The sequence below is a fragment of the Sus scrofa genome, chromosome 13, assembly GCF_054392235.1.
Source record: "Sus scrofa isolate SSC_HxYL_T2T_F1_AM1 chromosome 13, Sscrofa_HxYL_maternal_Yorkshire_Landrace_v2.0, whole genome shotgun sequence".
In the NCBI taxonomy this organism is placed as follows: domain Eukaryota; kingdom Metazoa; phylum Chordata; class Mammalia; order Artiodactyla; family Suidae; genus Sus; species Sus scrofa.
This window is the reverse complement of record NC_139395.1, coordinates 99,237,545-99,265,275: the sequence shown is the minus strand read 5'-3', so window position 1 is coordinate 99,265,275 and position 27,731 is coordinate 99,237,545. Positions and strand designations below refer to the sequence as shown.

Here is a 27,731-nt window from a genome sequence, read left to right as displayed (position 1 = left end):
TCAAGACAGGTGAAGACTATTTTTATATATGTTATGAGCTGCTAATGATCTCAAAACAACCTTCTGAGAGAATAAAACTAGATTGTATTGTTTCGTATCTATCCAGTTAATGTTTCTAATACCATTTGTCAAATTATTCTGTGGATTCAAGGTATTCTTAGATAGTTTTAATTGAGTGGGGCCTATACTCTATTACGTAATGGCTTTACAGACATTAATTCTTTACGGAATACTTAGGAATACCAAAATATCTACTAAGAATTTCTGAATTTCATATCAATAGGAGGTTTAAAACTTGCTTTTAAAGAATAGATGACAAAAGAACCTTTTCTATCACTCATTCATTCATTCATTCCTTCAAAACAAATGAATTGAATTACATCAATTTTAGTTCTGAAATCAGGAATGATCTCAAGAAGTTTACTAGTAAATCTAGGGAATTTACTCATAAATGAATGTGAATACATACACCACAAGACATGCATCAAAGGAGTGGGTAAACACCACAAACATTCAGAGGGGACAGTATTATTTCTTGTTAGTGTGATTGGACAGGTTTCAAAGCAGGATAATTGATTTACTCTAGTGGTGATATATGTAATGTGTGGTGGTGGGAGGCTTATTCCAAGCAGAGGGAAAAGCACGATGTGAAAGTAGAAGAAGGGGTAGATAATATTCCAAGAAAGGAAAATGTTTCTAATTTGTTGGAGTATGGGAGACCAATGAAACATAGGGCTGGGGATAAGGGCAGAACTTGGTTACAGAATCCCTTGAATGCCAGGCTGAGTAATGCCCATTCTACAGTCAGTGGAAGAGTGTAATGTTGACAAAAGCAAAGCCTGCTGCTGTGTACAAGGTAGAGAATGAAGGCAGGGAGACAGATGAGACCTGAGCTTGAATGGTAACTAAGGGGCAGAGGAAGAGAAGCCAGGAAGGAAGACATTGTAGAGTGGATCAATTGGTCATGAGGAGAAAGAGAGAAGAGCTTATTTTGCTACCCTGTCTTGTGGGTTCACAGAGAGCAGGAGGACAGAAATGAGGAACTTAGAAGTTAAGAGAAGGAGCTAGTTTGTTGTGGAAATTCACAAGTATAGTTTAAAACTGATGAATGAATGAATCAGTCTATCTCATCATTAATTTATTTGTCATTGATTCAACACATTATATTTTTCCACATTGAGTTAGATTCTAAGGTCAGCAAGCCATTTGGCTGGAGAGGTCTTGCAGATCCAGTAGCTTTTCAAAAAGTTGTCAGCACATTTAAATTTACACTTCCTATAATTTGTTGACTATTTGAATGTAATATGAAAAGTCAAAGGAAACTACCCAGTAAAAAGTTTGCTAAGTCTTCACTTCCTGTGTGAAAAGTGACACTATCATTTGGGAAGGGAAGTTATTTTGGAGTGAGTTATACTGCTGAATAATCTGTCCTGTCTATTGTTTCAATGAAGGGAGTTGGAGCTTCACACTGAAGCTACTATCAATTGTGCTGATAATATTGGATATTTTTGAGGTATTTTAGGGAAGTCCTTATAGCAACAGCTAACTATAAGACTTTGAAAAATAGTTTTGTATTTGCAGCATTAAAACATCAGTTTCTTAATTTTTCCTCATTGTTCAACTTTTTCTAGTTGTGATTTGACTGTGGTTCAGACTCTTAATTTTCAGGTATTTACTTGTAAACTATTTCTGTTCTTTCCAGTCTTTATTTTTGCTTGATTATTCTGGCTATAGAGGCTAGAAGGCAAAGCTCTTCTGGTAATAGAAATAGCTTGACCAGAGTCATTATATCATGAAATGAAATATGTGCAAGTTAATGCTGGGACACTTTGGTTGAGGATAAAGAAAAGACAGGAAAGAAATCTCTAAAACTGCTCTAGGCACAACAGAGCAAGCATCACAATAAATCAGCACTTTGGGCTTGGAGAAACAATTGTAGGATACTATCAATTATTTCTGCATTCTACAGAGAACAGGGATTCATGATTTATGTTTCTCTGTTATGACAAGTCTTGGCTCTTCCACATCATGTGGTCCCAGGGAATCTCAAGCTTGGCAGTGCATGGGATGAGGCTGTTTGGACAAACTTAGCTACTTTCATCCTAAACCTTAGTTAAAAGATCTGTTGCGAATCAGGAAACATAGCATTTTTAATTTGTTTTATCTGTTTTCTCCCACCTTTGTTCAACTTTCTTTGCAGAAAATTGACCTGAGAAATGATTTCAGAAATGTCAGAAGACTCCATTCCATTAAAATTTTTTTCCAGTTTTATTGAGATAATAACATATAAGATTGTATTAGTTTAAGGTGTATAACATAATGACTTTATGTATTTATACATATTAAATGCAAAATAATTATCACAGTAAGTTTAGTTAATATACATTACTTCATGTTATTATTTGTGATGTAACACAAATTTTGTGTGATGAGAACTTTTAAATTCTTACATAATTGTCACCATGCTGTATGTTATATCCCCAGGATTTATTTATCTTATAACTGGAACTTTGTATCTTTTGACTACCTTCAAATATTTTTCCCACCCCTCATCTCTCACTTCTAGTAACCACCAATCTGTCTTCTGTTTCTGTGAGTTCATTATGTTTAGATTCCAGGTAAATGAGATCATACAGTATTTGCCTTTCTCTGTCTTACTTCACTTAACATAATGTCCTCAAGATCCATCCATGTTGTTGCAAATGCTAGGGTTTCCTTCTTTTCTATGGCCGAATAATATTCTATTATTATATACAATATTTTCTTAATCAGTTATTCATCAGTGGACACTGGGGTTATTTCTATGTCTCAGCTATTATGAATAATGCTATGGTGAACATGGGCATATGGCTGTCACTTCAAGAGCCTAATTTCAATTCCTTTGGATGTATTCTCAGAAATGGGATTGATGGATCATATGGTAGTTCTGTTTTTAATTTTTTTGAGAAACCCCCATACTGTTTTCCATAATGGCTGCATCACCAACAGTGAACAAGTGTTCCTTTATTTCCACATTCTGGCCAACAGTTGTTGTCTTTTTGGTAATAGCCATTCTAACAGGTGTGAGGTGATAGCTCCTATTTCCTTGTGGTTTTGATTTGCATTTCCCTGATGATCAGTTCTATTTGGTTTTGATTAGTCATTGAACAACAAAGATTTTCTTTATTCATGTAGTCATTCAACAAATATTTACTTATTGGGCCAAGCATTTGTCTTAGGTGATGCAAGTTCAGCAGTGAACAAAACAAAGTCCTGCTCTCAAGAAGCTTGGATTCTAGGGGAGAGATAGACAGGGCACCTTTCAGCAGAAGCATTTATAATCCAATATCAGGTGGAGACACGCTATGAAGAAAGGTTAGCAAAATGAGAGGATGGAGAGAGAAGTAATTTAGATATGTTCTGCAGGGAAGGCCTCATTTAAGAGGCTGAAATTGAAGCCAAGATCTGAATGAAGTTGGAAGTGAGCCATGTAGAGATCTGGAAGAAGAGAATTTCAAAGCAGAGGGCAAAACTAAGATGAGATACCTTTGCATTCTGGGTGTCATTTTTTTTCCTTGCCATATCTTTGCCATATTTTTCATCAATATCCAAATCATTTTGTGTACACAAAAAGTCCTGAAAAAATTATTTTTGTTGTAGTTGAGAAGGGTGGAGGAGAAGAAGAGAGATACCAACTTGGAATGGACAGTGAAAATGCAGAAAATGCAGAAATAACAGGAACATCACGCCCCAAAGACTGGCAGGCTCTGCTTAGTGTCCTGGATACTTTTGCAGTCTTGCCTTCGAAATGCACAGTCCAGATACCAAGGATTGTTCAACTACACCTTGATTGTAACTTGGAGCATCCAAATGCAGAATTAAGAATTACCCTAGACAGATCTGTTTGGCGGAATTTCAGTTAAGTCCTTGCCACCTGAAATGAATTGGCATTATGAGACAGGACTATGGATGCAGCACTCAAAGACTCTTGTGACTTCCTTTCTTCTTCACAGATCATCACTTAGGACTCGTGTTCTAAGGAAAGTGACCACCAGAACATTTATTTGTGGCAGGGATTGCATGCCAAGCAGCTGTCTAACTTTATTTCTTAAAAACCTAGCTACTCAAAATAATGCCAAAGCCATTGGTGGCAATAGTCTCTTGGAGTGCCATGTGATTAGGGCAGATTGTACTGATGTCTCTCACACTCACTCTTGGTTGGAAAAGGAAAGGAGTCATATGGAAATATATGAGTAGGTTGAGCCCCAGCATTGGTGCTCTTTCTAAATGACAAAATTTGATAAGAGGGGAGTGGCTATGGAGTAAAGGGATGGCTTCTTAGATTCCTGGCTTTAAGCCCAAGAAAATACACCAGACCACTAGGGTGGGAAACAACTGAGATGTCTTCCGTCTCCCAATCATCCCTTCCTCCTGACTATTGCCTAGTCTTGGACCATCTTAGTTCCATCCCTTTGGTCATCCATTTGCCTAATTTCATAAAGGACTTAAAGTGGTAGTAGCATAGACCCATTTTTAGGAACTATGGGAGCCAGCATGGCAGAGCACACCGTGAGCTAGCATTTTTGGATGCTGAGTAACCATCCACTTAGATATCAAAGGACAGGTTTTCAAAGTTATTTTGGGGAGGACTGGGTAGCTGGGGGCTCTGAAGCTGTTCTCCACACTTTACTCTCCTACTTAGTTCAAGATCGTGCTTAAATGTTCCATGAGAGGCCAGTCTTTAAAAATGATTCATACCTTGTTATTTGATACTATTTTCTGTATTTATTAAAGTCTTGTGTGTATTACATGTTATCTCAGAACAAAGTATTCCTAAGTAACTTTTCAAAAAAAAAAAAAAAGCCAAAACCCCCAAACTATTATTCTTTTAAACATCAGCACCGTATGTGGTAAGAACTGGTATGTATGAGGCAGCATAACATTATGGTTAGAGCCTTACTCTTCAATCAAAATACCTGGGTTTGAATTCCAGGTCCATCTGTAACCTGCTGGGTGATCTTCAGCATGTGACCTAACTTTTGGTGCCTTAGTTTTGTCAAATGGGGCAATACTAGTATCAATGTCAAAAGGTTATTATGAGGACTAAATGAAATAATGTGCCAGGGCATGTAATAAGTCCTCAGTAAATATTAACTGTTATTATTAAGCACTAGCTAACTGCTAAGTACTTTAAAATACTGATTTCCATACTTTGATATGTACTCCATCAGTAAAACATTCTTGAGTATAGTGCCTAATATGTGCCTGTTTATTTATGAATGAGATGTGGTACTATTGTATCAGTGTATTATGCACATTGTAAAGCAACATCAAAGTAGAATTTTAAAGGAATGAGATAAAAATAAAATATAAAAAGTTCTTTGCACACCCAAGTGGATCATCTCATTCACTTCCTAATGTATACGTGTACACCTAAACTTAAAGACCAATAGAATAGCTCATATTTTATTGTTTTTATTTTAACTATATTTGATATGTTTCTTGAAAAATTCTGCTGTTTCATGAAATCTTACTTTATTCTGAGTCTCAGCAGTACCAGTATGTACACAGGCTCTTTGACTGAGATAAAGATGTTCTGAGTGGCTGTTAGCTTTGTAGGAACATTCAGCCCCACCCCAAGTGACCCCATACTGCTATACTTCAGTATCTAGTTCTGTAGTCTCAGAGCTCCAGCTGGTGTTCTCCCACTGTATCTTAGCTGAATTGTAAGTTAATATTTCTATCTGTGGTGTCGGATTAATGTCCATCTTCTCATTAGACTATAGCCCCCAGGAGGACCAGGTCTGTCTGTGGTCATCTTGTAATTTCAGCTCACAGCAGGATGCTTGGCCCATGGCTGATACTCTGTGGACTCTGGCAGGTGAATAGATGATACAATGAAGTATCATTCTCCACTTGTCAGTTCTACTTCTCACTGCAGCTCTGTCCTGTCTTAGTTGCTGGCCATTTTATACCCAAGCATATATCAAAGATTTTTCCTCCAAGTGAAATACCAGGGCTCTGTGATTTTTTTTTTTTTTTAATACAACCACACCTGTGGCATATGGAAGTTTCCAAGCTAGGGGTCAAATCAGAGCTACAGCTGCCAGCCTATACTACAGCCACAGCAATGCCAGATCTGAGCAGTGTCTGTGAACTACACCACAGCTCATAGCAACCCCAGATCTGAGCAGTGTCTGTGAACTACACCACAGCTCACAGCAACCCCAGATCCTTAACCCACTGAGTGAGGCCAGGCATTGAACCCACATCCTCATAGATCCTAAGGCCAGGAATTGAACCCACATCCTCATGGATCCTAATGTCATTCCTTACTGCTGAACCATGATGGGAACTCCTGTGATGGTTTTTAGCTGTTGTTTTGGTTTTGTTTGTTTGTTTGTTTTTGCTACTCAGAGGGTTGACTTGCTGGTGGTCTCATTTACAAATAATCCAGTAAGGATAGAGGAAGAGGGAAAAAGGAGGCTAAGCACAGGAGAGACAAACAGAGAGGGAGAAAAGAAGGGAGGGAGAAAGATTTCTTATCAGACTTTGAGTTGATAAAACCTAAAATAGATCTTTCAATTCCTTTCCCTTTTGCTTTGTTCCTTCTAAAATATTAAACCGTAGCAAGAGTGCACATTTATCATGCTAGTCCCCAGAGAGTAGTTATGTAAGGTTCCATCAAACTGCATTTCCTGGTTCTTCCTTAAGGTCATTAAGAGGCTCCTCATTAGTAGCTTCTAGAACTTGAAGGTGGGATATGCATTAGTGGCACAGGAGGGGTGGGAACAATCAGAAGGGGTGGGAACCTTAAGGAAGCTCTGCATTTAGCTGGCTTGTCTGCTGATGCCGTTTAAGCTTGTCTTGAGGTAGAGGTCTCCCAGATGCTCCTCTCAGATCCAGTTCTAATGTTAAGACTAACTGGACATGGTCTGCTTTACAGAGTTCTGCCTCAGGTTGGGGTGTGTGGATCAAGAATATTCTGCAAACTCAGGTACTCTTCACTGTTCTTTCTGACTGTTGGGTTCCTAGAGGACTCAGAGATGGAGTTTAGTGATTAGAATGGTTAAGTGCCCTGGAGAGCAACACCTTATGAATGGGAGAGGCAGGAAGCCTGAGTGGGCCAGGGGAGAAGTTAAGCTGTGATGCAGGCCCAACAATTTTGTCTAACTCCTTGGAGTTAGAATGGCCCTAGAGTCATCCCCCCCAGGTGGACTGAGATGGCCTGGACTCTAACATACCAAATCATTCTGTGTTTGGATGTGCACCACTCTGGAAAGGGCGTGGCTTGGGGTGAGGTGGCTCTTTTTGGTCTTGGCAGTCTCTGAAGGAGCTGATGGCATTCCAGGCAGCAGAGATAGTGAGGCCTTCATTGAAGGGGAATCCTAGTATCCAACACATCGACTCTTGCATGGGAGGAAAAGGCTTTCTTTCTACCTGTCCATGTTTTTGGCTAGGACATCTGTAACAAAAGACAGATTAATAAGAGGAAAACAAACAACTTTATTAACATGTTTATTTCATATAAACCTAAGAGAAATCTAGGGAATGAGTAACCCAAAGAGATGGCTTAGATTTCAGTCTTCAATACCATCTTCTGCTAAAACAAAGAAAAGTGTGTTGGGGAGACAAGTTTTAAGAAGGTGACCAGGAAATGTCTAATAAACAAGGGTAAGGTTGTTGTGCAGATTTAAGTCTGTGCCTTTTTTATTGATAAGTTTCTTCTGATTTAGAGTTATCCTTCTCTTTCTGGTACCAAGTAGGAGACATTTTTACAAACGGAGGTTTCCTTAATGTAAATAGGTAACTTCTTGCCTGTTTTCAGAGCTTCTCCTCTGCCTGCCGTTTCTCAAAATAATCAACTCAAAATAATTATTATGCTCCAAAGGTGTATTTTAGGGGGTTATATTCTGGTCTTCTATACCCTCCATAATCTGGGAGCTTTATATAGGTTGTATGATCAAGAGGAGTACTCAAATGATGGATTAACACATAGTTGGAGTAAATAACACAGTGGAGCGCTAGAGCAGCTTGTCCCGCTCTGAGAGCTGATTATTAATTAAATATCCAGGCATTTTTGCAAGCCAGCTGCTAAAACATTAGCAGCTTGAAATGGGCCATGATAGGAGTATTTAGATCACAGAAATTGTCAAATGCTGCAGATGGGGTTTGTGGGCTTTTTTTTTTGCCTCCAGAGAGATAATTTACCAGTACACTAGTGAATATATGCTTATATCATTGCACTTTTAGGAGAACTGGAAATATCCACACATCTCACTTTTCATCTCACAGGAAAGTTCTTTCCCACATGATGATTATCTTAAAATTCTACTGTTAGATCTTCATATCTTCAATTTGAACTGACTGCCTCTAAGGTGATATAGAGAAATGTGTGAGTTTTGTCTTAGTGCTGTTGGGAAGCTATAACAAAAATACCTTAGCCTGGGTAACTTAAACAAAAAACTTTTATTAAGTTTTAGAGGCTGGAAAGCCCAGGATTAAGGCACCAACATATTTGATGTCTGGTAAGAACTAACTTCCTGATTCATAATTGCCTGTCTTCCTGCTATATGTCCTTAGGTGGTGGAAACAATGAGAGAGCTCTCTCAGTTTTCTTTTATAAGGGCACTAATCCCATTTATGAGGATTCTTCTCTCATGACATAATCATCTCCCAAAGGCCTCACCTCCTTGTACCAAGGAGGTGGTTAGATTTCAACATAAGAGTTTTGAGGAAAACGAGTATTCAGTCTATTGCAGTTTTGCAGTTAATACTTGGGCTGAAACATATCTCTGCCACTTCTAGCATTGAGACCTTGGAGAAGTTAACTTCTCATATATATATTTTTTAATCTATAAAACTGAGATCAATGTAAAATAAATGAGAAAATGTTATGATTAGTGTAAATATTACTGTACTTCTTTAACATCTGCCCTTGGCAAGCATGGATTTCCTCTTTGGGACAAAGTTTGAGGTGGGCATGTTGGGGGAAGTTTGTTGTTGTTTTTTAATACATCATTTTTAAGGTGAATGCTCTGTTTGAAAAACACATCATTTTAATTTTAAATCAAGCTGTTTGGCATCTATTTTCTGCTGATTTCAGCACCTCCCTCCACTTCCCCCAAATCCCCTCAAGCATTCCTGCTGTGCCTGTGGTCCTTGCTGACTCAGCCCTTCCCTATCCAGCTTCCCCAGGCCAGTTGCTCCCTGGTGAGGTCTTGTGATGGGGAAGCTGCACGCAAATTCAGAAAAATTGTAAGGCAAAAAAGAAACTCTGGGGGATTGTGATGCTCCTGTATATTCTGAGGTCTGGAAAGCACAGTTTCTTTTGCCTATACTGTAAAGATTGGCCAAGATTAAGATCAATTCCAGATTGAGGGGAAAACTACTCTTTTTAAAAAAAATTTTGTAATGATTTTTATTGTCCGTTATAGTTGGTTTACAGTGTTCTGTCAATTTCTGCTGTACAGCAAAGTGACCCAGTCATACATGTATATACAAATGTATATATACACACATTATTTTTCTCACATTACCCTCCATCATATGCCATCATAAGTGACTAGATATAGTTCCCTTTGCTATACAGCAGGATCTCATTGCTTATCCATTCCAAATGTAATAGTTTGCATCTTTTAACCCCAAACTCCCAGTCCATCCCACTCCCTCCTCCTCCCCTTGGCAACCACAAGTCTGTTCTCCAAGTCCATGAGTTTCTTTTCTGTGGAAAGGTTCATTTGTGCCATATATTGGATTCCAGATATAAGTGATATCATAAGGTATTTGTCTTTTTCTGACTTAGTATGAGAGTCTCAAGTTCCATCCATGTTGCTGCAAATGGCATTATTTTGTTCTTTTTATGGCCGAGCAGTATTCCATTGTGTATATGTACCACATCTTCTTAATCCATTCATCTGTCAATGGACATTTAGGTTGTTTCCAAGTCTTGGCTATTGTGAATAGTGCTGAAATGAACATGTGAGTGCATGTATCTTTTTCAAGGAAAGTTTTTTTCCAGATATATACCCAAGAGTGGGATTGCTGGGGTGTATGGTAGTTCTATATATAGTTATCTGAGGTACCTCTATATTGTTTTGCATGGTGGTTGTACCAATTTACATTCCCACCAACAGTGGAGGAGGGTACCCTTTTTTCCACACCCCCTCCAGCATTTTTTCTTTGTTGACTTTTTAATGAGGGCCATTCTAACAGGTGTGAGGTGGTAACTTCATAGCAGTTTTGATTTGCATTTCTCTAATAATTAGTGATGTTGAACATTCTTTCATGTGCTTGTTGGCCATCTGTATATCTTCTTTGGAGTGGGAAAACCACTTTTGATGCCCAGGTTTTCAGTTGTGTTGGATGTGTTTCCTTTTGCAATTCTCAACTGGGTACTGAGGAATGAATACTCTTGATGAAATGGAGGACCAGGCTTTTTACATCCACGGGTTATTTTCTCTTCCCCTGATCATAACAAGCCAGGAAATCCCCCTATCATGTTAATACCACAGCTAATAGGGGTAAGGAGAGGTAGACAAGCCACACAGCAAAGGGCAGGCCCACAGGGGAGCACAGCCAGCCCAAGTTATGTGTGGGCAGTTAAAAGTCCAGGAGGCTGGATGTCTAGGGTCAAGGAGTAGGAAACCATATTATTTGATTTTCAAACTGGAACTCTTTTTTTTTTTTTTCTTTTTGTCTTTTTGCCTTTTCTAGGGCTGCTCCTGTGGCATATGGAGGTTCCCAGGCTAGTGGTCGAATTGGAGCTGTAGCCACTGGCCTACGCCAGAGCCACAGCAACGTGGGATCCGAGCCACTTCTGTGACCTATACTGTAGCTCATGGAAATGCCAGATCCTTAACCCACTGAATGAGGCCAGGAGTTGAACCTGCAACCTCATGGTTCCTAGTTAGATTCATTAACCACTGTGCCACGATGGGAACTCCAAACTGGAACTCTTGAGAGTGAAAGGGAGCATGATAACTAGGAAAGGTAAACAGGAAAACAGGTATTATCTGGGACTGTTCTGGTCAAACCAGGGTATTTTTACCTCAGTAAAGGGTCGCAAAGTTAACAGAGGTAAATCCACGTGTCAAAGAATCTTATGCAGAAACATAAGAGATTCTCTGGCCGTCAGTGTCTAGGTGCTATGTCAATCATCTGGAAAACCTAAGTGGTCTTTATGTATTTGTAGCTAATCAGGACACATCCAACAGTGGAGTGAGTAAACTGAACCCATTGGTGAATAGCAGATGGAATATTTTAGTTAAGAAGGCAGTCCCTGGCACCATATTATTGGTTCAAATGCTGCTTACCAGCTGTGTGATGTTCATGAGATAATGAATTTCCCTATGCTTCAATTTTCCCATTTGCAAAATGGAATATTCCTAACTAAATTGTAGGGTCATTGTGAGTTGCAAATGAGAAAATACATGTAAAGCATTTAGAACAGTCTTGGTGGCTCACAGTAAGTGCTTAAGGTATATTAACTCTTAGTTTTATTATATTGTTATCAACAAAGCAATGGACTCACAATTAGAAGCTAGGGCTTAAGTCTAAATCTTGCTGCTTATAAGTTATGTGACTTTGCAAAGCTCCTGTAACTCTCTGACCCTTTGTTCCACCATTGTAAAATTGGGATGTTCACAATACTTATCTCAAAGAGTTGTTGTGAAGAAAAACAAGTCTATGTATGAAGACACTTTTAAAACTGTAACAACCTTATGGAAATGTCAGTTATTTTTATTATTAATTATTGTTATGATTAATTATAATAGGTAATAGTACCAGTCTATAAGTGAAGACAGACCCTGAACTCCAGCCTTAAGCTATAATGACTGTACATTCCCTTTTCCAAGATAGTTATTATTTCCACTTAATCTTGCCATTATTCCATGAGGCGAACAGATATTGCCCCCATGTTTCAGAGTTGGAAACTGAGGCTCTGAAAGTTTATGTGACTTGGTCAATATTGACCTGTGGCAGAACTGGTCTTAGGACCAGGTCTACTGACTCTGAGTTCAGTGTTATTTGCACAACTCCATTCTACCACGCTAAATATTTATAATTACATAAATCTTTTGTTCGCAGTTCTCTACTTAAGTTTGCATGGGTTTGTAGACATCACCTATCTCCAATGAAATACCAGTGTTTATATCTGTCATTTTTGTATATATTAAGGATCACAATAGTATATGTCTGACTTCTGGAATTTTAATTGCTTGAAACGTCACCATAGTTTTGTGGTATAGTAGTCTCACAATTTCTCAATGATAATTTATGATTATTATATATTATTATAAATAAATATATTTACAAATATTTTACTTATTTTTTTATGTGGTTTAAATCAGATGGTCTCTAAAACTTTGTAATTTTATTCATTGTTATAACCTAAAGCTTCCCTCAGGCTTTTAGAAATTTAAGGTAAACAACCAATTATAAAACTTTATAAAACTTTATGAGAAAATATACAACATCAGGATGGGGAAGACTTTTTTTTTAAAGAAATTACCAAGTGCTGAATCAAAGTGAAAATGGATTAAATTTTACAACATTAAAATTTTAAAAATTGCATGAAAAAGACACCATTGATAAAGTTAAAGGACAACATTAAAAAGTTTAAAGAGGTCGGAGAATGGAAGAATATATTTGAATTGTAAGTAACTAAAACAGAATAGTAGCCAGATTGTATGAAGAGCTAATAAATAAGAAAAAGCCATGCTGGGTAAAAGAAGTGATCCAAAAACTCAGTAGAGCGATATCACTAAAGGCCAGTAAACAAGGAATATATGCGTATTTCATTGGTAATGAGAAATACAAAAAATAACCCAATAATGTAGTATCAGTTCATACTTATCCATTTGAAATTGTCAGTACTGAGTGTTGGCTAGAATGTGGGGAAATATTCCTATACTCTCCTTGGAGTATAAACTGATGTAATCACTTGAAAGGCAATACCTGCTAAAGTTGAAGATTCCTAGGCCTTATCATCCAGCAGTTCTATGTCTAGGTATTTTCCATTTCTAGAGAAATTTGCATAAGTATGCAAAGGCTTAAGTACAAGAATACCTATTGCATTATTTTTAGTCATAGTGAAATCCTATACAGGACTCCCCAGCTGGTGTGCTGATGGGTTACAGGTGTGCTGTGAGTTATCAATCTCTTCATCCTCAGCTGAGGATGGTCAGAGTTCTAGTCTCATCCTTTGAGCACTGAATAGTCTCATCAGAAGACTAATACTCTCGCCCCCACTTTACCTCACTGATCCAGTATATTTTCCGTGTGTGTTTCATGATGGCAAAAATGCTGGGATGCACCATTCAAAGTAGCAGTCACCTCTGTACCTATAGCTATGAAGCCAGGGCAAAGAAAGTCATCCCTCACTAAGTACATACAGGAAATCCTTCCAGTCCCCACACTTACTGCCACTAAGTTCTCCTCCCTGGCCTCCCCAGAGGCAACTGATAGTGGTACACACACATACACACACACACACACACACACACACACACACACACACACGTGTATATGTATACACACACATACACATGCATATAGAATACACAATATACAATTATATATATATATATACACACACACACATATAAATAATATGTAGGTAAATATTCTACATGCCCACCTTTTTTTACACAAATCATGGAATAGGCCAAATACATTAACAAATTCACCCCAAATCTCAATGACTTAACATAATATAAGTTTATTTCTTGCTCATGTTCAATCCAGTGAGGCCTTTTGGCCAATGACGGGAGCACTGCAGTCTTCTCCAAGGACCATTAATCATTCCCAGCTTCCTTTAATCTAGTGGCTCTGCCAGTCCCTAGTATTTGGGACATCTGCCAGATGTTCTACATGAGCTAAAATGGCAGAAAGATAGAGTATGTGAAAGAGCTAGGGGATTTTTAGGGACCAGGCTTGGAAATTATCTATATTACTTTGATCCATATTCAACTGGCCAGATCTTTGTCATATGGCCTCACTCACATGACTACAGGAAATGTAGTATAGGTATCTGGCCAGGACAAAAGGGAAATGGGGTGTGGTGAGCCCATAGCAATTTTTGTTACACATGCTAGACAGGTTGTTTTATACCTTGCTCTTTTAGCTAGAAAATAAATTTTAGAAATCAGCCATATCAGTTCATAGACAGTTTCTTCAGCCTTTCTAATAGTGGCATAGTATTCAGTTTTACGGGTTGCAATTGACTGTTGAACAACACAGGTTTGAGCTGAGTGAGTCCATTTATATGCAGATATTTTTCAGTAGCAAATCTGCAGTAGTATATGATCCACAGTTGCTTGAATCCTTGGATGAAGAGCCATGGATAAGGAAGAACTGCAGAAAGGCAAGAGCCTTATGTACAGAGGTACGACTAGTTGTATGCGAATATTTGACTGCATGGGGGTTGGACACCCCAACCCCTACCTTGGTCAAGGGTCAGCTGTATATCATTATTTATTTAACCATGATACCAGTAATTTTTTATTTTATTTTACTTTACTATTTTATTCCATTTTTTAATGGCTATACCCATAGCATATGGAAGTTCCCAGGCCAGGGAATTGAATCCGAGCCTCAACTGCTACCTACACTACAGCTGTAGCAACACTGGATTCTTTAACCTACTGTGCTGGGCCAGGAATCGAACCTGAACCTCTGTAGTGGCCTGGGCTGCTACAGTCAGTTTCTTAACCCAGTGTGCCACAGCGGGACATCCCCAGGATTTATTAATACCATGATTTATTTAGTCCATGTTTCAGTGATCCTCATTGCTTTCTCTTTTTCCCTTTCATTCATCTGTAATGAATGCTCTTGTCCTTAAGTGATTCCACACATGTGCAAGTATATCTGTAGGAAAGATTCTCAGATGAGGTATTGCTGCATCAAATGGTATGGATATTTGATTGCTAAATTATCCTACTAAAAGGTTATATAAATTTATATTCCCAATAGCCATTTTATTGTTTAATCCTGCTATGTGAAATATCTCTTCTTTTCTCTATGTTTGAATAAATGCAATTTCAATTCATTTCCTCTTGGTCAGAGAGAGGTTCGTAGTCTGGGTAGTATCCATATGCCAGATCTTAACCTCCTCCTCCATTCCTTAGGCGGTGTTCATTGTCTGCTTCTGTTCTCCAAGTGTGCCTTGTGCCTCCAATCCTTGCTCCATTATTTCAACAGTTTCTTTCATTTAGATTCAGGTCAGTGAGCACTTTTTAAGAAACAATCAAAATTGGGTACCAAGTACAACCATTTATATCTATTATTACATATATCATCCTCAAAAGTAACTCTAGAAAGCAGGTCCATTTTACAAATAAGGAGACTATGGCTCAAGGAGATCAAGTTAATGAACTAAGACCATCTAATTACTAGGTGGTATATTTCATCAGATATTTTGAATTTACATTCTTATTTCTCCCTCTCTAGTGCTTCTCACATCAAAGCATGACTTAGGGCAGAGGAAAGGAAGCACATGCCCTTGAGCTGACTCTAGATACATCCCAAAGCTGCCTGTCTCGAGATAGCTAAGTTTTCTTTGAAGTCTCCGACTTATATTAAAAATGCATTAAGATTTTGAATTTCACTTTTTAATTTATCTGAATTTAAAAAATTTTTTAAATATTTCAGATTACTTTACTTGCTATCAAGTGTAACTGAAATTCCAGGAAGCTACTAGTTTCCTCTGCTTTAAAAATCCTGGCCTCCTCTTTATAAATATTGGGGTTCTTTATATTACACGTGGTTCTTTATATTAGTGCCCATAGACGAGCTCCTATATCCTTCAAAACCCAGCTCATATTCTGCTTCGGTATCAAGTCTCCCTGCAGGGTCAGCAAGCCTAGAGTGAGGTCTCTGTCCTAAAGAACTCTGAATTACAGTTCAGCCCCATGCCTCATACTGAAACTGCACAGTGTCTTTCCTTCCTTTGACTATGACCTTCATGGGTTCAGTCCGTCTATCATATATCTTCAAGAAGTTTGCAGCAGAGAAGAAGCTTGTTACATTTCTAATGAACAAAGCATTGAAGATGAGTGAACACATTGTGTTAACCATTTTTACTTTTCCAGAGAAATCTGGGATTGCCAAAATAATGAAAACCTACTTCTGAAGTCCCAGCTTCTCTTAAACACTTTTCAATCTTGCTTTAAGTAGTTGTGTCAGTCTGGTATTCCCTTGAAAAGCACACCTTCAGTTTACCCATGCTTATACACCCAATTCCCAATGATAGCTCTGTCACAGTGATTGATACTGGGCATGCCCATTCATTTCTTCTTCTGTATCTGAAAATTGGGGGTAATTGCATTTGCCAGCTACCACTCAGGAATGTTGCCGGAGGTGATGAAACAATGTTTTAAAAAGACCTCTTTGGAAGTAATATGCCACATAAATCATAGTCCCCTATTCAAGTTGTTATTTTAGTGCTTATTTATTTAGTGGTTGCATAGAACACTGATGTTTCTTCCCAGATAATTCATATTGAGTTGCTAGATGCATTAATACTCAGGCCCAAACAGAATCTTGTATTTATAACCTTCTCATGAACTTTAAAATTAAACTTGGAATCTTTCCCTTCTACTCTTGAAAGTTTTCAAGTTGACTGCCTCTATGAATATATGTCTGGCTCTTCCTATCCAAGTACTTATGCATAATGCATATTATGAGAAAATAGAAAAAACTACTCTGTGTCTTTGATAGTTGAACATATTAGTATTTTTCTATCTCTTATTACCTGGTATTTTAATACTTGAACCCCAATATTTAAAAATCGTTCTCTTGGGATAGACCATGGTGGAAGATAATGTAAGAAAGGGAATACACACACACAAACACATATGTATACATATATATGAATGACTTGGTCACTTTTCTGTGTAGCAGAAATTGGCACAACATTGTAAATCGACTATAATAAAAATAAAATAAATAAGATAAATGCTATATGATATCACTTACATACGGAATCTAATATATGGCACAAATGAACCTATATACAGAAAAGAAACAAACTCATGGACATGGAGAACAGACTTGTGGTTGCCAAGGGGAGGGGAAGGGAGTGGGATGGACTTGGAGTGTGAGGTTAGTAGATGTAAACTACTGTATTTGAAACGGATAAGCAGTGAGATCCTGCTGTATAGCACAGGGAACTATATATAATCACTTGCGATGGAACATGATGGAGGTTATATGTGAGAAAAAGAATGTACTATATATATATACAAATGAGTCACTTTTCTGTACAGCAGAAATTGACAGAACATTGTAAATCAACTATAATAAATTTTTTTTAATTCCAAAAAAATGCATAAGTAAAACTCTCTCAGCTTTCAGAAGTTCCCTTGTGGTGCAGTGGGTTAAAGATCTGGTATTGTCTGGCTTGGGTTGCTGCTGTGGCATGGGTTCAATCCCTAGCCCAGGAACTTCCACTATAGCCATGGCCAAAGGAAAAAAACAAAAAACAAAAAAACTCAGCTTTCATAAAGCATCCTTAATTCTCCCATCTCAGAGTCTCAGATCTGTTGCTCCAAAGAAGCCATTCTTTATATAGGATGATAGACCATCTAGAAACTGAGTGGTTTTAATTTTTAAATTCTATTAACTCTTTATAAATACGTGACCAATATTACTAGCCACGGAAAGTAAAAATCTTAGCCCCTCAGTTCCAGTAGCCTAAAATCCAACTGCTCTGTAGCTCATGTGGCTTGTGGCTGCTGCATTGGGCAGTATAGTAATAGAACATTTCCATCATCACAGAAAGTTCTATTAGACAGGGCTGGTCCATAAGATTGTATCTTAAGACTAATGTATTGAGCTGAAATATTTTTAACTTTCTGCTCTTCCCTTTCACATCTGTCTTAGATTCCCCCCCCATACTGTAATGAAAAATTTTAATTATTAGGGCCTTAAAAAACAGTCTCATCTTCAAAGCTGTGATTTGAACACAGAGTCTGAGGAGAATGACATGTAGAACCACCATCTGGAGGTTGGTGCAGAGGCTGATCCAGCGATTTCTGAGAAATTGTCTGGGTTTGGAGTTACTCCCAGAACTCTGATTTAGCAGTTCCTAAGCTTATAGCAAGTCTGAAAGGAACACAAATCTGTTTTGTATATACAGATAAATCCTCGTACGCTGCATGCCATTCTCAGTCTGCCAGTTTCATCTGCCTGCTCCAGAAAATATAATTCAATAGCACATTAGTTAACCTACATGCAGGGGATAGGGCATTCTGATTATTGGAATGTTCTGGTTGAGTGATTAACCTGATTTTTACAGAAAAACTGCCGAGGCAAGGGATCTTCTGTCCAAGATGTGCCACTGTAATTCTCTTCCTGATGATCACAGCTGCATTACTTTGCTCCTCCAGAACTCAGCAATATATCTCCTTGCTAAAAACTTTCAAATATGTAACTGATATACTCTCAAAGAGGCCTCAGAAAAATAGATCAAATATGGTGTTTCAGATAATCTTAGAAAAAAGAGTAAACTTAGAAGAAAAAGTAACACCTTTGCTCAAATGTTACACAGTTGTAACCTTCAAAAGTTCCTGACAGCAGGACAATTTCTTCAACTAGAAATTTTTAGTCAGACATTTTATTTTCTTTAATAATAAATACTTAAAAGTGGTTACTAGGTGTTAGGCAATGCTGAAAGGGCTTTACAAGTATTAATTCATTGAATTTTTATAACCACCTTAGAATTAGGTATCAGATTATTACATTTATTTTATTTTATTTTTTATTACTCAATGAATTTATTACATTTATATTTGTACAATGATCATCACAATTCAGTTTTATAGGATTTATATTTATTTTAAAGATGAAGAAATGAAGGCACAGAGAGCTATGAATGGGCCAAGCTGATCTAGCTGAATGCTTGCTGGTATAAGATGTTGTAGCATCAATGAGCAAATAACCAGGTTTATAAGGGGGCACCCAGCTGAGTCAGGTGACTCCTACTTAACTGCTCAATTAGGTCCAAAGTGAAAAAATGGAGTCAAGAAAGCCTTTTCTAATTTTTACTTAAGTAATTCTTCCTTGTGATGTGTAAGGTTATTAGATATATATAATTCATTCCATTTTAATAGATTTGACTCTCGAAGGCAATTACTTTTTTTTTCCAGTTTAGAAAATATATATATATATATATATTGAGCAGTGGGCTAGCACCAGGAGGGATGAAAGCAATATGGAATTGACTAAGGCATCATTGTGATTGATCCTTGATAGGTTCCCAATTTTAATAGGGAAAATAGTCAAACAAACCAATAATCGTTTAAAACAAACCAATAATCGTTAAAACCATAATCGTTATGAAACATGCTGTAAGGCAGAGTATGAAGTGATGAAAAAACGTAGAAGAAAGAATGGTCAGTTTTGACTGCAGAAATCAAAGTGTGTTTCAGTGAGGAGTATCTTTTTGAGCTCCAGGTTCAGATATGAGTAGGAATCCAGGCAAAAAAGGGGAGGAAATTTGAAACTACAGTTGTGAAACCCATACATCTGAAAGATTTTGATGAGTACTGTAATGGCAAGAAGGCTTAAGAGGTAAAATGAATGGTGGTGTGGGGGTGAGGGTGGGGAGAGAAAGAGAAATTGGGAAGAAGAAAATGTGTCTAGAGAAGGTTTTAAAAATGAAAAGAGCTTTCATTTTTAGACTACCCAGCAAATAGCAGATACGGGATGTAAGAATATCTACATCTCATTTCATTGTACTTCACACTAAGAAATTTTTTGCCAAGTTTATTTAAACATTTAAGGAAAAGCCAATAGGCAAATACTAGAAAAATCCACTTTCACTTTCAAACGTGTTTTTCCAGAGTCTGGAAAATATATTGAACTTTAGAATGGGATAAAGCAGGTAAAACTAAGACTAAATTTCTAAAAATGTTTTGTTTGGGAAAACTTTAAATAAATCCTTGTCAGAAGCTACAATTTTTGAACACTACCAATCCCCTTGACCAGAGAAAAAAATGAATAAGAACATTTAAAATATGAAGGATGACTAATCAAAAAAAAAGGAAAGAGTTTTCTTTGCCTAGAGAGGTTTTGCTGAGGTTTTTTTGTTGTTCTTATTAGCTACAGAATTGGAGTATAAGTTTTACAATTAAAATACTACTTTACAGTTAAATTATGAATTTCTAAGCTTGCATTTTCTCTTATTTTTCATCTCTGATAATTTAATAGCATGTTAATATGCCTCATCCACCTTAGCAAAGATGACTATAACTCTTTAAAACCTGTTTTTAAGAGCGCAAAGGAATAGCTTCCTAACTTACACTTTTGTCTTTTCTGGCAGATGACATTTGACCCAGAAATCTTCTTCAATGTTTTACTGCCACCAATTATATTTCATGCAGGATACAGCCTAAAGAAGGTAACTGTGGAGTGATCACTTTCTTCTATCATTAAGTAGAGAATTTTGCCAGCACTGTTGAAAAAAGCCAGTTATTTTGTACATTTACTTATTTGGTAAGAATATCATTATCTTAGATTTTGTGATACAGACTCAAATTAGACATGCTTAGCATTCTTCTAAACCTGCTCTGACCAATATACTGACCAAGAGCCACATGCAACTCTTAAGCTCTTGAAATGTGGCTAGTCTGAAATGAAGATGTGCTTTAAATGTACAATATGCACTGGATTTCACAGATTCAGTGTCAAAAAAGAATGTAAAATATTTCAATAATGTTTTAGATTGATTTCATGTAGAAATGATAATGTTTTGCATATATTGGGTTAAATAAGACATATATTATCAAAATTCATTTTGCTTTTTAAAACTTATTTTAATGTGGCTACTACAATTTTTTAAATGATTTATATTTCTTTGGGGCAATATTATTCTAGATGATTGTAACCAAAGAGTTGTTAATTAATATTGAGTTTATCCATTGGGGAGAAAATTCAGAAGTACTTTCCTAACATTCAGCTGTTGATTCTCACAGAGAGAAAGTCCAGTTTTGCAGTGTCTATGTACTTGCCTGGCATTGCTTAGGTGCAGCCTGAATGTGCACATTTCCTAAATTAGTAATTTGCATCATGATTTAAGTGCTAGCATCCCCATTGCTGCAGAGTGAGGCTCTGGCCTAAATGAGTTTCGAGATACAGAGGTAGTGCAGCTGCTTTTCACTCCCCAACTCCAGAGGTTCCTGGGGCTCTCCTCCCTTTGGCTTGTGGGCTCCAGCAGTCCTGGCTTGTTTAGCACAGATCTGATTTTTCTTGTGTACTCTAGGCTCCCTCTTGCTGTCAGTTCTGGCTACTCAGATCCAACTTAGAGAACTAAAAGGGAGTTTTCCTAGGCAAGCATTCGACAATTTAGAAGGCTGGATTTATTCCTGTCATCCTTCCTCATCCAAAGCCTAGTGTCATTTTGTGTGATTCATTAAAATAAACTGTTGTAGGTGATTAAGGTTTTGCTTCATCACATTCAGAACAAATATAAATCAGCAATCCAATAAAAGTCAAAAGGCAATTGAAGTCTTTAAGTATAGTATTTTTAAAGTGGTAAAGAAGTTCCAGTGGCAACAAAACTTTTTTTAAAAAAAACCCTGTTTTCCTTGAATCATTTCAGAGTCCTGCATGGCCATTGCCCCAACCCTTCCCTCTGTCCTCAGGTCCAGCCAGTTCTGGAAGTAGTTTCTCTAATCTTACCAATTCACCTTCCAGATGTATTTTTCCCCCTATTCTTGGAAACCTCTATGCTTTGCAGTATAAATCAGATAAACATTATTTGTATAATAAGGCCAGGAACTGAAATGTCAAAAATCAAGTTTGCCTAAACAGTGAGGAAAGGTCGGGCTATGAAAACTCATACATTTATTTTTTACTTCTTCTTACACTGAGAAAAAAAAATGCTGATATGAAATATAAATTTTTTTCTCCCCAGAGACACTTTTTTCAAAATTTAGGATCTATTTTAACATATGCCTTCTTGGGAACTGCCATCTCCTGTATCATCATAGGGTAAGTGACATTCGGAGCTCAAGTTCCAGAAGGCTGTGGGTCCAGTGATCTGTGGGAGGAATCGCACATCGCACATTTCCTGGACTCACACTGACTGGGTGAATTGTCGTTTTTTTCAGTATATCACATCTTTAAACATTTTTCTGACACAGTTTCAAAGCTCGCATGTCTTCTGACAAATACAAGGCTTCACATCAAAGCAAACTAGAATTAGATTGTTGGACTTTCTGAGTTTTGGACTTCTGACTTAGAATGTGGATAATTTGGCTTGAGTTATGTGAAGTACATTGCCTTTGGAGGGGGGGCTTAAATAACACAGATAAGCACATTGCATTCTTTTTTTGCATTCTTTTTTCCGTCTTCTTTGCAAGACCTTACCTATATTTGACAGAAGTGCAAAAGTAACCAAATGTCAAGGGTTTTCTTTCTAAGGGGAAGTTTATAAGAGAGCAGTCCGAGACAGACATCTCCAAATATCAGCAGAGTTATTTAATGCCAGGATGGCTTTTCAGTCAATACACTGTCAAATGCAAACTTGTTTTTTTCTCATTATATTTTATTAGTTATGCTGCTAAGCTTCAAGTATAACTATATAGACTCTGGCTTGCAGCTCATCATAAAGCAAAATGTGGTACAAAATAGTGAAGCCAATCCAATTCACTTATAATCCTATCCAATACATTAAATCTCCACTGCAGAAAACATGTTCAGCAGCTATGACTATGATGGTGTGGATGTCTTACATTTTCTGAAACAGCCAAGTCTCTACCCTGGAATTTTACTGCATACAGCTGTATGTCTCTAACACAAGAAACTGAATCTAAAAACACATGTTATTCACTCATCCAGCCTTTGCTTATGAAGTGTTTAGCATGTGTCATTGGAAGGCTAAGGAGCTATTATTATTTGGACCTGAAAGCGGGGATGGTTTATGTTGAATTCTCTGTTAAATTTTTATTGATTCAAGCCTAGAGCAACTCAGGCTACATTATATAAAAGTGTCTAGCATGGTTAAGGGAGTGAGGAACCTGAGGATTTTAACACCTGTGGCTAGAAGCTTGCAGAGGTAGACTGGGGAGCTGCATAAAGTCTAGACAGCTAAGAGATCTACTAACAGTTTGTGATGGAGAGTCACAGTAGATTTGCTCCTTCTCAAAGCATGTTCAGGGGATGGCTTTTCTGTTCTGTGGGTATGCCATAGCCAAATATTCAAATTTCAAAGTTGACAAGGGCCTTGCATATCTGTATAATTAAAACCCTTCCTTCTGAAGATGAGAAATGTAACATCTTGAAAGGCCAATTAATTGTTTTAGTCTCATCATCTACAAGAAGCAGAACCTTGGTCAGGAAAAAATTCAGAACTTCTGCTCCTGGTCCAATAGGATTTATAATCCCATCCTATTCATTGAGCAATTTCTCTTGAATTCCTTTACATCCCTAATCATTGTTCCTGTACATTGATGCCAGAATCTGATATGTGTGGACTCTTAATAGCTGTTTATCAGTTTACAGCAAATATTGATCTTTAGCAGTTCTATAATATGGAAATCTAAAGTTTATAATAGATCCAGATTCTAAACTTGTGGACTATGCTGTATTTTATGGAATAATCAGTTTCATTACTACCCTGTTTCCTTTGCATAACTGATTTTAAGTATACTTAAGTGTATGCATTTATATAATATGCTTTTACTATCATTACAAATCTACACATCTATTTTGTAAAGCACAACAATGTACAGAGTGTGTGTGTGTGTCATACACATGCATTGTGTTAATTGTTCTAAAAATTTTCAGTTCAAGAGACCTGGTGATACATATTTACTGTAGTTGAGAAACTATTCTAATTGACTCTTAAGGCTGCAATCAATAATTTATAACAGAAAGTGATTTGAATAAAAAGTGCATCCCTGGCAAAACTTTTAGAACTGTCTTCTTTGTTTGAACAACAAAAACTTGCAGGGTGCTTTCTTAATGTGGGTCGTTAGATTAAAATGCAGAAAGGATAGATAGTGTAAATATTTTAAGATTTTGTCCGCCAAGGTAAGGGAAATTTTTACAAGTTTTAGCTTGAGGGTAACAAGGTCAGATTTACACCTTTTTTTTTTTGGTTTTTAGGGCTGCACCCATGGCATATGGAGGGTCCCAGGTTAGGGGTCTAATTGGAGCTATAGCTGCTGGCCTACACCACAGCCACAGTAACGCCAGATCCTTAACCCACTGAGTGAGGCCAGGAATCGAAACCGCAACCTCATGATTCCTAGTCAGATTTGTTTCAACTGCGCCACGATGGGAACTACAAGATTTATACTTTACAAAGGTTGTTCTGGTGGCCTTTAGAAGGACAAATTTTAAAGTGGGGAAAAGGCAGTGAGGGGACTACTTAAGAGGGAATTTCCTATCCTTCCAGGGTATGTTGGCAAGTGATGAGGGCCTAGTGTCAGGCAGTGGCAGTAAGGGTGTGTAAGGAGTCATCAACTTGTTGAAATCCTGAGAGAATGGGGTCATCCAGGGCAAGTGTGTGGAGCAAGAAGGGAAGGTATTTGGGCAACAGCACTATTTGAAGGAACAGAAGAGGTTCCCACAAAGGACTAAGAAGTACTGGGCCCAAGAAACAGGAAGCAAATCATCAGGGAATGTGTCTGGTGATCAAAGGAAGAGGTAGATGGAGGGTGGACCGTGTCTAACACATGAGAAGTCAAGTGGGGCAGGTGTAGGTATCCCCTGGATTCAACCCCTGCAAGATGGTGGGTGACTTCACACTCAAATAGAGAAAGAATATTGACAGGTCCAATATTTTGGGGTACTGTATGATGAAAAACAATAATTTACTTTCATGCTGTTTGATCTCCAGGTGCAATTTCAGAAATTCCAAAGGAAAGGTATACACTTAAATTTTGACCAAACTGACTCTTTCATAATTGGGTGAATCTTGTTGTGTGAGTCACTCAAACTTAGCACTTAAACCTTAGAAAATGACCAGTTACATGTTTCTGATAAATTAATGATGTTAAGAACAACACAACAAACATTTATTAAGTACTTGATAGGTACTTTGGCCTTTTAAAGAGTATTTTACACAGATTATTTCATTTAATCCTCCAAGTAATCCTGTTAAGAAGATACCTTTATTATCCTCATAACAGTTGAGACAGCATAAGTTTGGAGAAAATAATACAGTGTAAGTAATAGGGCTGGTGTTAATAACTAAATAGTTTGGCTCCAGAGTCAAATTCTTAATGTCAAAAATGTGCTTTACTTCTATCTGTTAATATCATTAAAAATAACTTTAAAATATTAAACTAAAAAATAAAATGGTGTAAATCAGTCTGTATTTACTAACATGCCACATGCTTCTTCATTTATTCCCTTAGAAATTCTCATAGACATGAGAGATTTTTTTTTTTTAATTGGGGAATCCCATCCAAAAATAATCACATTTTTAAGGGGAAGAAGGGATGCCTGAATTTATACTCATACTTGCATGGAATGGGAAAAGGAGGGCCTTAGGACAGTCAGTTAGATTGGACTCTGAGAATAATTTTATAAAGGAGGTAGATTCTGGGCACTCATTTAATGCAAAAGGACGAAGTAGTTGGATTTCCCATATTATTAAGTACATTAGTCGTGGTGGGTGTGCAGAATATGGTGCAAGTTTCCAAGTTGGACAGTAAATTTTGCAGAGCAATGTAAGAGAATATTGGAACTGAAAAGCTGGAGCGTGAGCTGACAGATAGCTGTGGAGCCCAGGATCAGAAATTTATGAGAATGTGAAGGTCATGAGGAGTGATAGTGGAACATGAATGAAAACTCAGCTACTGGCCGTGGTCTTCCCATAGGTAAAGACTGGATCTAATCAGCCATAGGTTGATTTTATTTTATTTTATTTTTTGTCTTTTTGCTATTTCTTTGGGCCGCTCCCATGGCATATGGAGGTTCCCAGGCAAGGGGTTGAATTGGAGCTGTAGCCTCCGGCCTACACCAGAGCCACAGCAACTCAGGATCCGAGCCGCGTCTGCAACCTACACCACAGGTCACGGCAACGCTGGATCATTAACCCACTGAGCAAGGGCAGGGACTGAACCCGCAACCTCATGGTTCCTAGTCGGATTCGTTAACCACTGCGCCACGACGGGAACTCCCATAGGTTGGTTTTAGAGCTGGACTCAGATACTTTATATCTGAGATCTTGAGATCATTGAGTCCATTTAAATGATTTTCTTTAGTTTTATTTACTTCATTTTCTTTCAAAAATTAGATGTAAATCACCTTTTATATTACATGGGAAAATTTAACAATATCTCCCTGGCCAATAAAGTCAAAGAAATCTTAAAAAAAAATTTTAAGGATAGATTTTTCTTAAAGAATTCAACTACTTTTTCTAGTCCTCTCCCTCCTTTTATCACTTAAGAAATATTTTAAATACTGTTTTTAAATAAAACCCATGTTTTTCTCTATTCATCTCTCTACCTTTGGGGACTATTCTTTTATCTTTGATTTCATGTCTCCATTCTTACGGCAACACAGTTTTGTCATCACAGTGGCAACCTAACTAATGCTTACTGTCAGAACGTACGTTTTTGTGTCCTAAGGATTCATTAGTAACCATAAAATGCTTCCTCTTTAAAAACAATGAAAATTATACCCTTTTAGTTCCCTGATAATGAGAAATTAAAACAAATGCCATGACTTCAATAATATTTGAAAAAAGGAATGCAGATCTAAATGATGAAGAAAAGAGTGTATTTTAAATTTTAAGAATAGATCATGCTTTAAATCACATCCCATGTGCCAGACACTGACCTATGGTTTTTACACACATTACCTCATTTTATTCTCCCAATGCCCCTATGAGATACATACTGTTGGTATACTTATTTCATATACAAGGATGCTGAGGGAGAGACTTGCTCAAGGTACACAGTAAGTAAATGGTAATAAATAACAGCCAGTCTGACTTCAGAACAGACACTCTTAGAATCTCCTGTCCTTCTCCTCCTTCTAAGATGATATGATGCCTTACATTTCCTGTAGTGTTTTGCAATTAATAACTATATCTCCCAGTCAAACCAAATCCTCAGTAATTTCAGATTCTTACATTTGTTATTATGGCTAGCAACTATAAAAAAATCTGAATGTTTAAAAATGAGCTGTGAATATAATTGAAAAGCGGAAGTGGAGCTTGTCCTTTTTTTTTTTTTTTTTTTTTTTTTTTGCTTTTCGGCTTTTCTGGGGCCATTCCCACAGCATATGGAGGTTCCCAGGCTAGAGGTCTAATCGGAGCTGTAGCCACCAGCCTCCACCAGAGCCACAGCAATGCGGAATCCGAGCCGCGTCTGCAGCCTATACCACAGCTCATGGCAACGCCGGATCCTTAACCCACGGAGCAAGGGCAGGGGCCGAACCCACAACCTCATGGTTCCTAGTCAGATTCATTAACCACTGCACCACAACGGGAGCTCTGAGGAGCTTGTCTTTTCTTACTGGAGGTATTGGAAGGATGGTATGAATCCCTTTTGCTTGCTTAGAGTTGCTGGTCTCTGGATAACTCACTCAGGAAAACCTAGATTCAGAAATGGGAGGTTGTTCATATTATTCATTTCAACATTCCTCAGGAATATTGACTTTACTATTGGGCTTCTTAATATACCACAGAAGCATGCCTGACACTCTGACCTCTTGTATCATTGTGCCTGCTAACCTGGGGACCTTTAGGCCTAAGCGCCCATAGTGCTGGTTTTGGAATCACTACTTCT

At 37.5% G+C, this 27,731-nt stretch overlaps 1 protein-coding gene across 9 annotated transcripts in view; it reads left to right on the top strand.

Moving 5' to 3' along the window:
- SLC9A9 (solute carrier family 9 member A9) overlaps window positions 1–27,731 on the top strand; it is a 685,137-nt gene that overhangs the window by 153,574 nt on the left and 503,832 nt on the right. For all 9 annotated transcript variants that reach the window (XM_084989945.1, XM_084989943.1, XM_084989947.1 and 6 more), the window contains 2 exons: window positions 20,306–20,383; window positions 21,899–21,975. In XM_084989945.1, coding sequence (XP_084846071.1) covers window positions 20,306–20,383; window positions 21,899–21,975 — 155 coding nt within the window. The remainder of the gene's footprint in view (window positions 1–20,305; window positions 20,384–21,898; window positions 21,976–27,731) is intronic.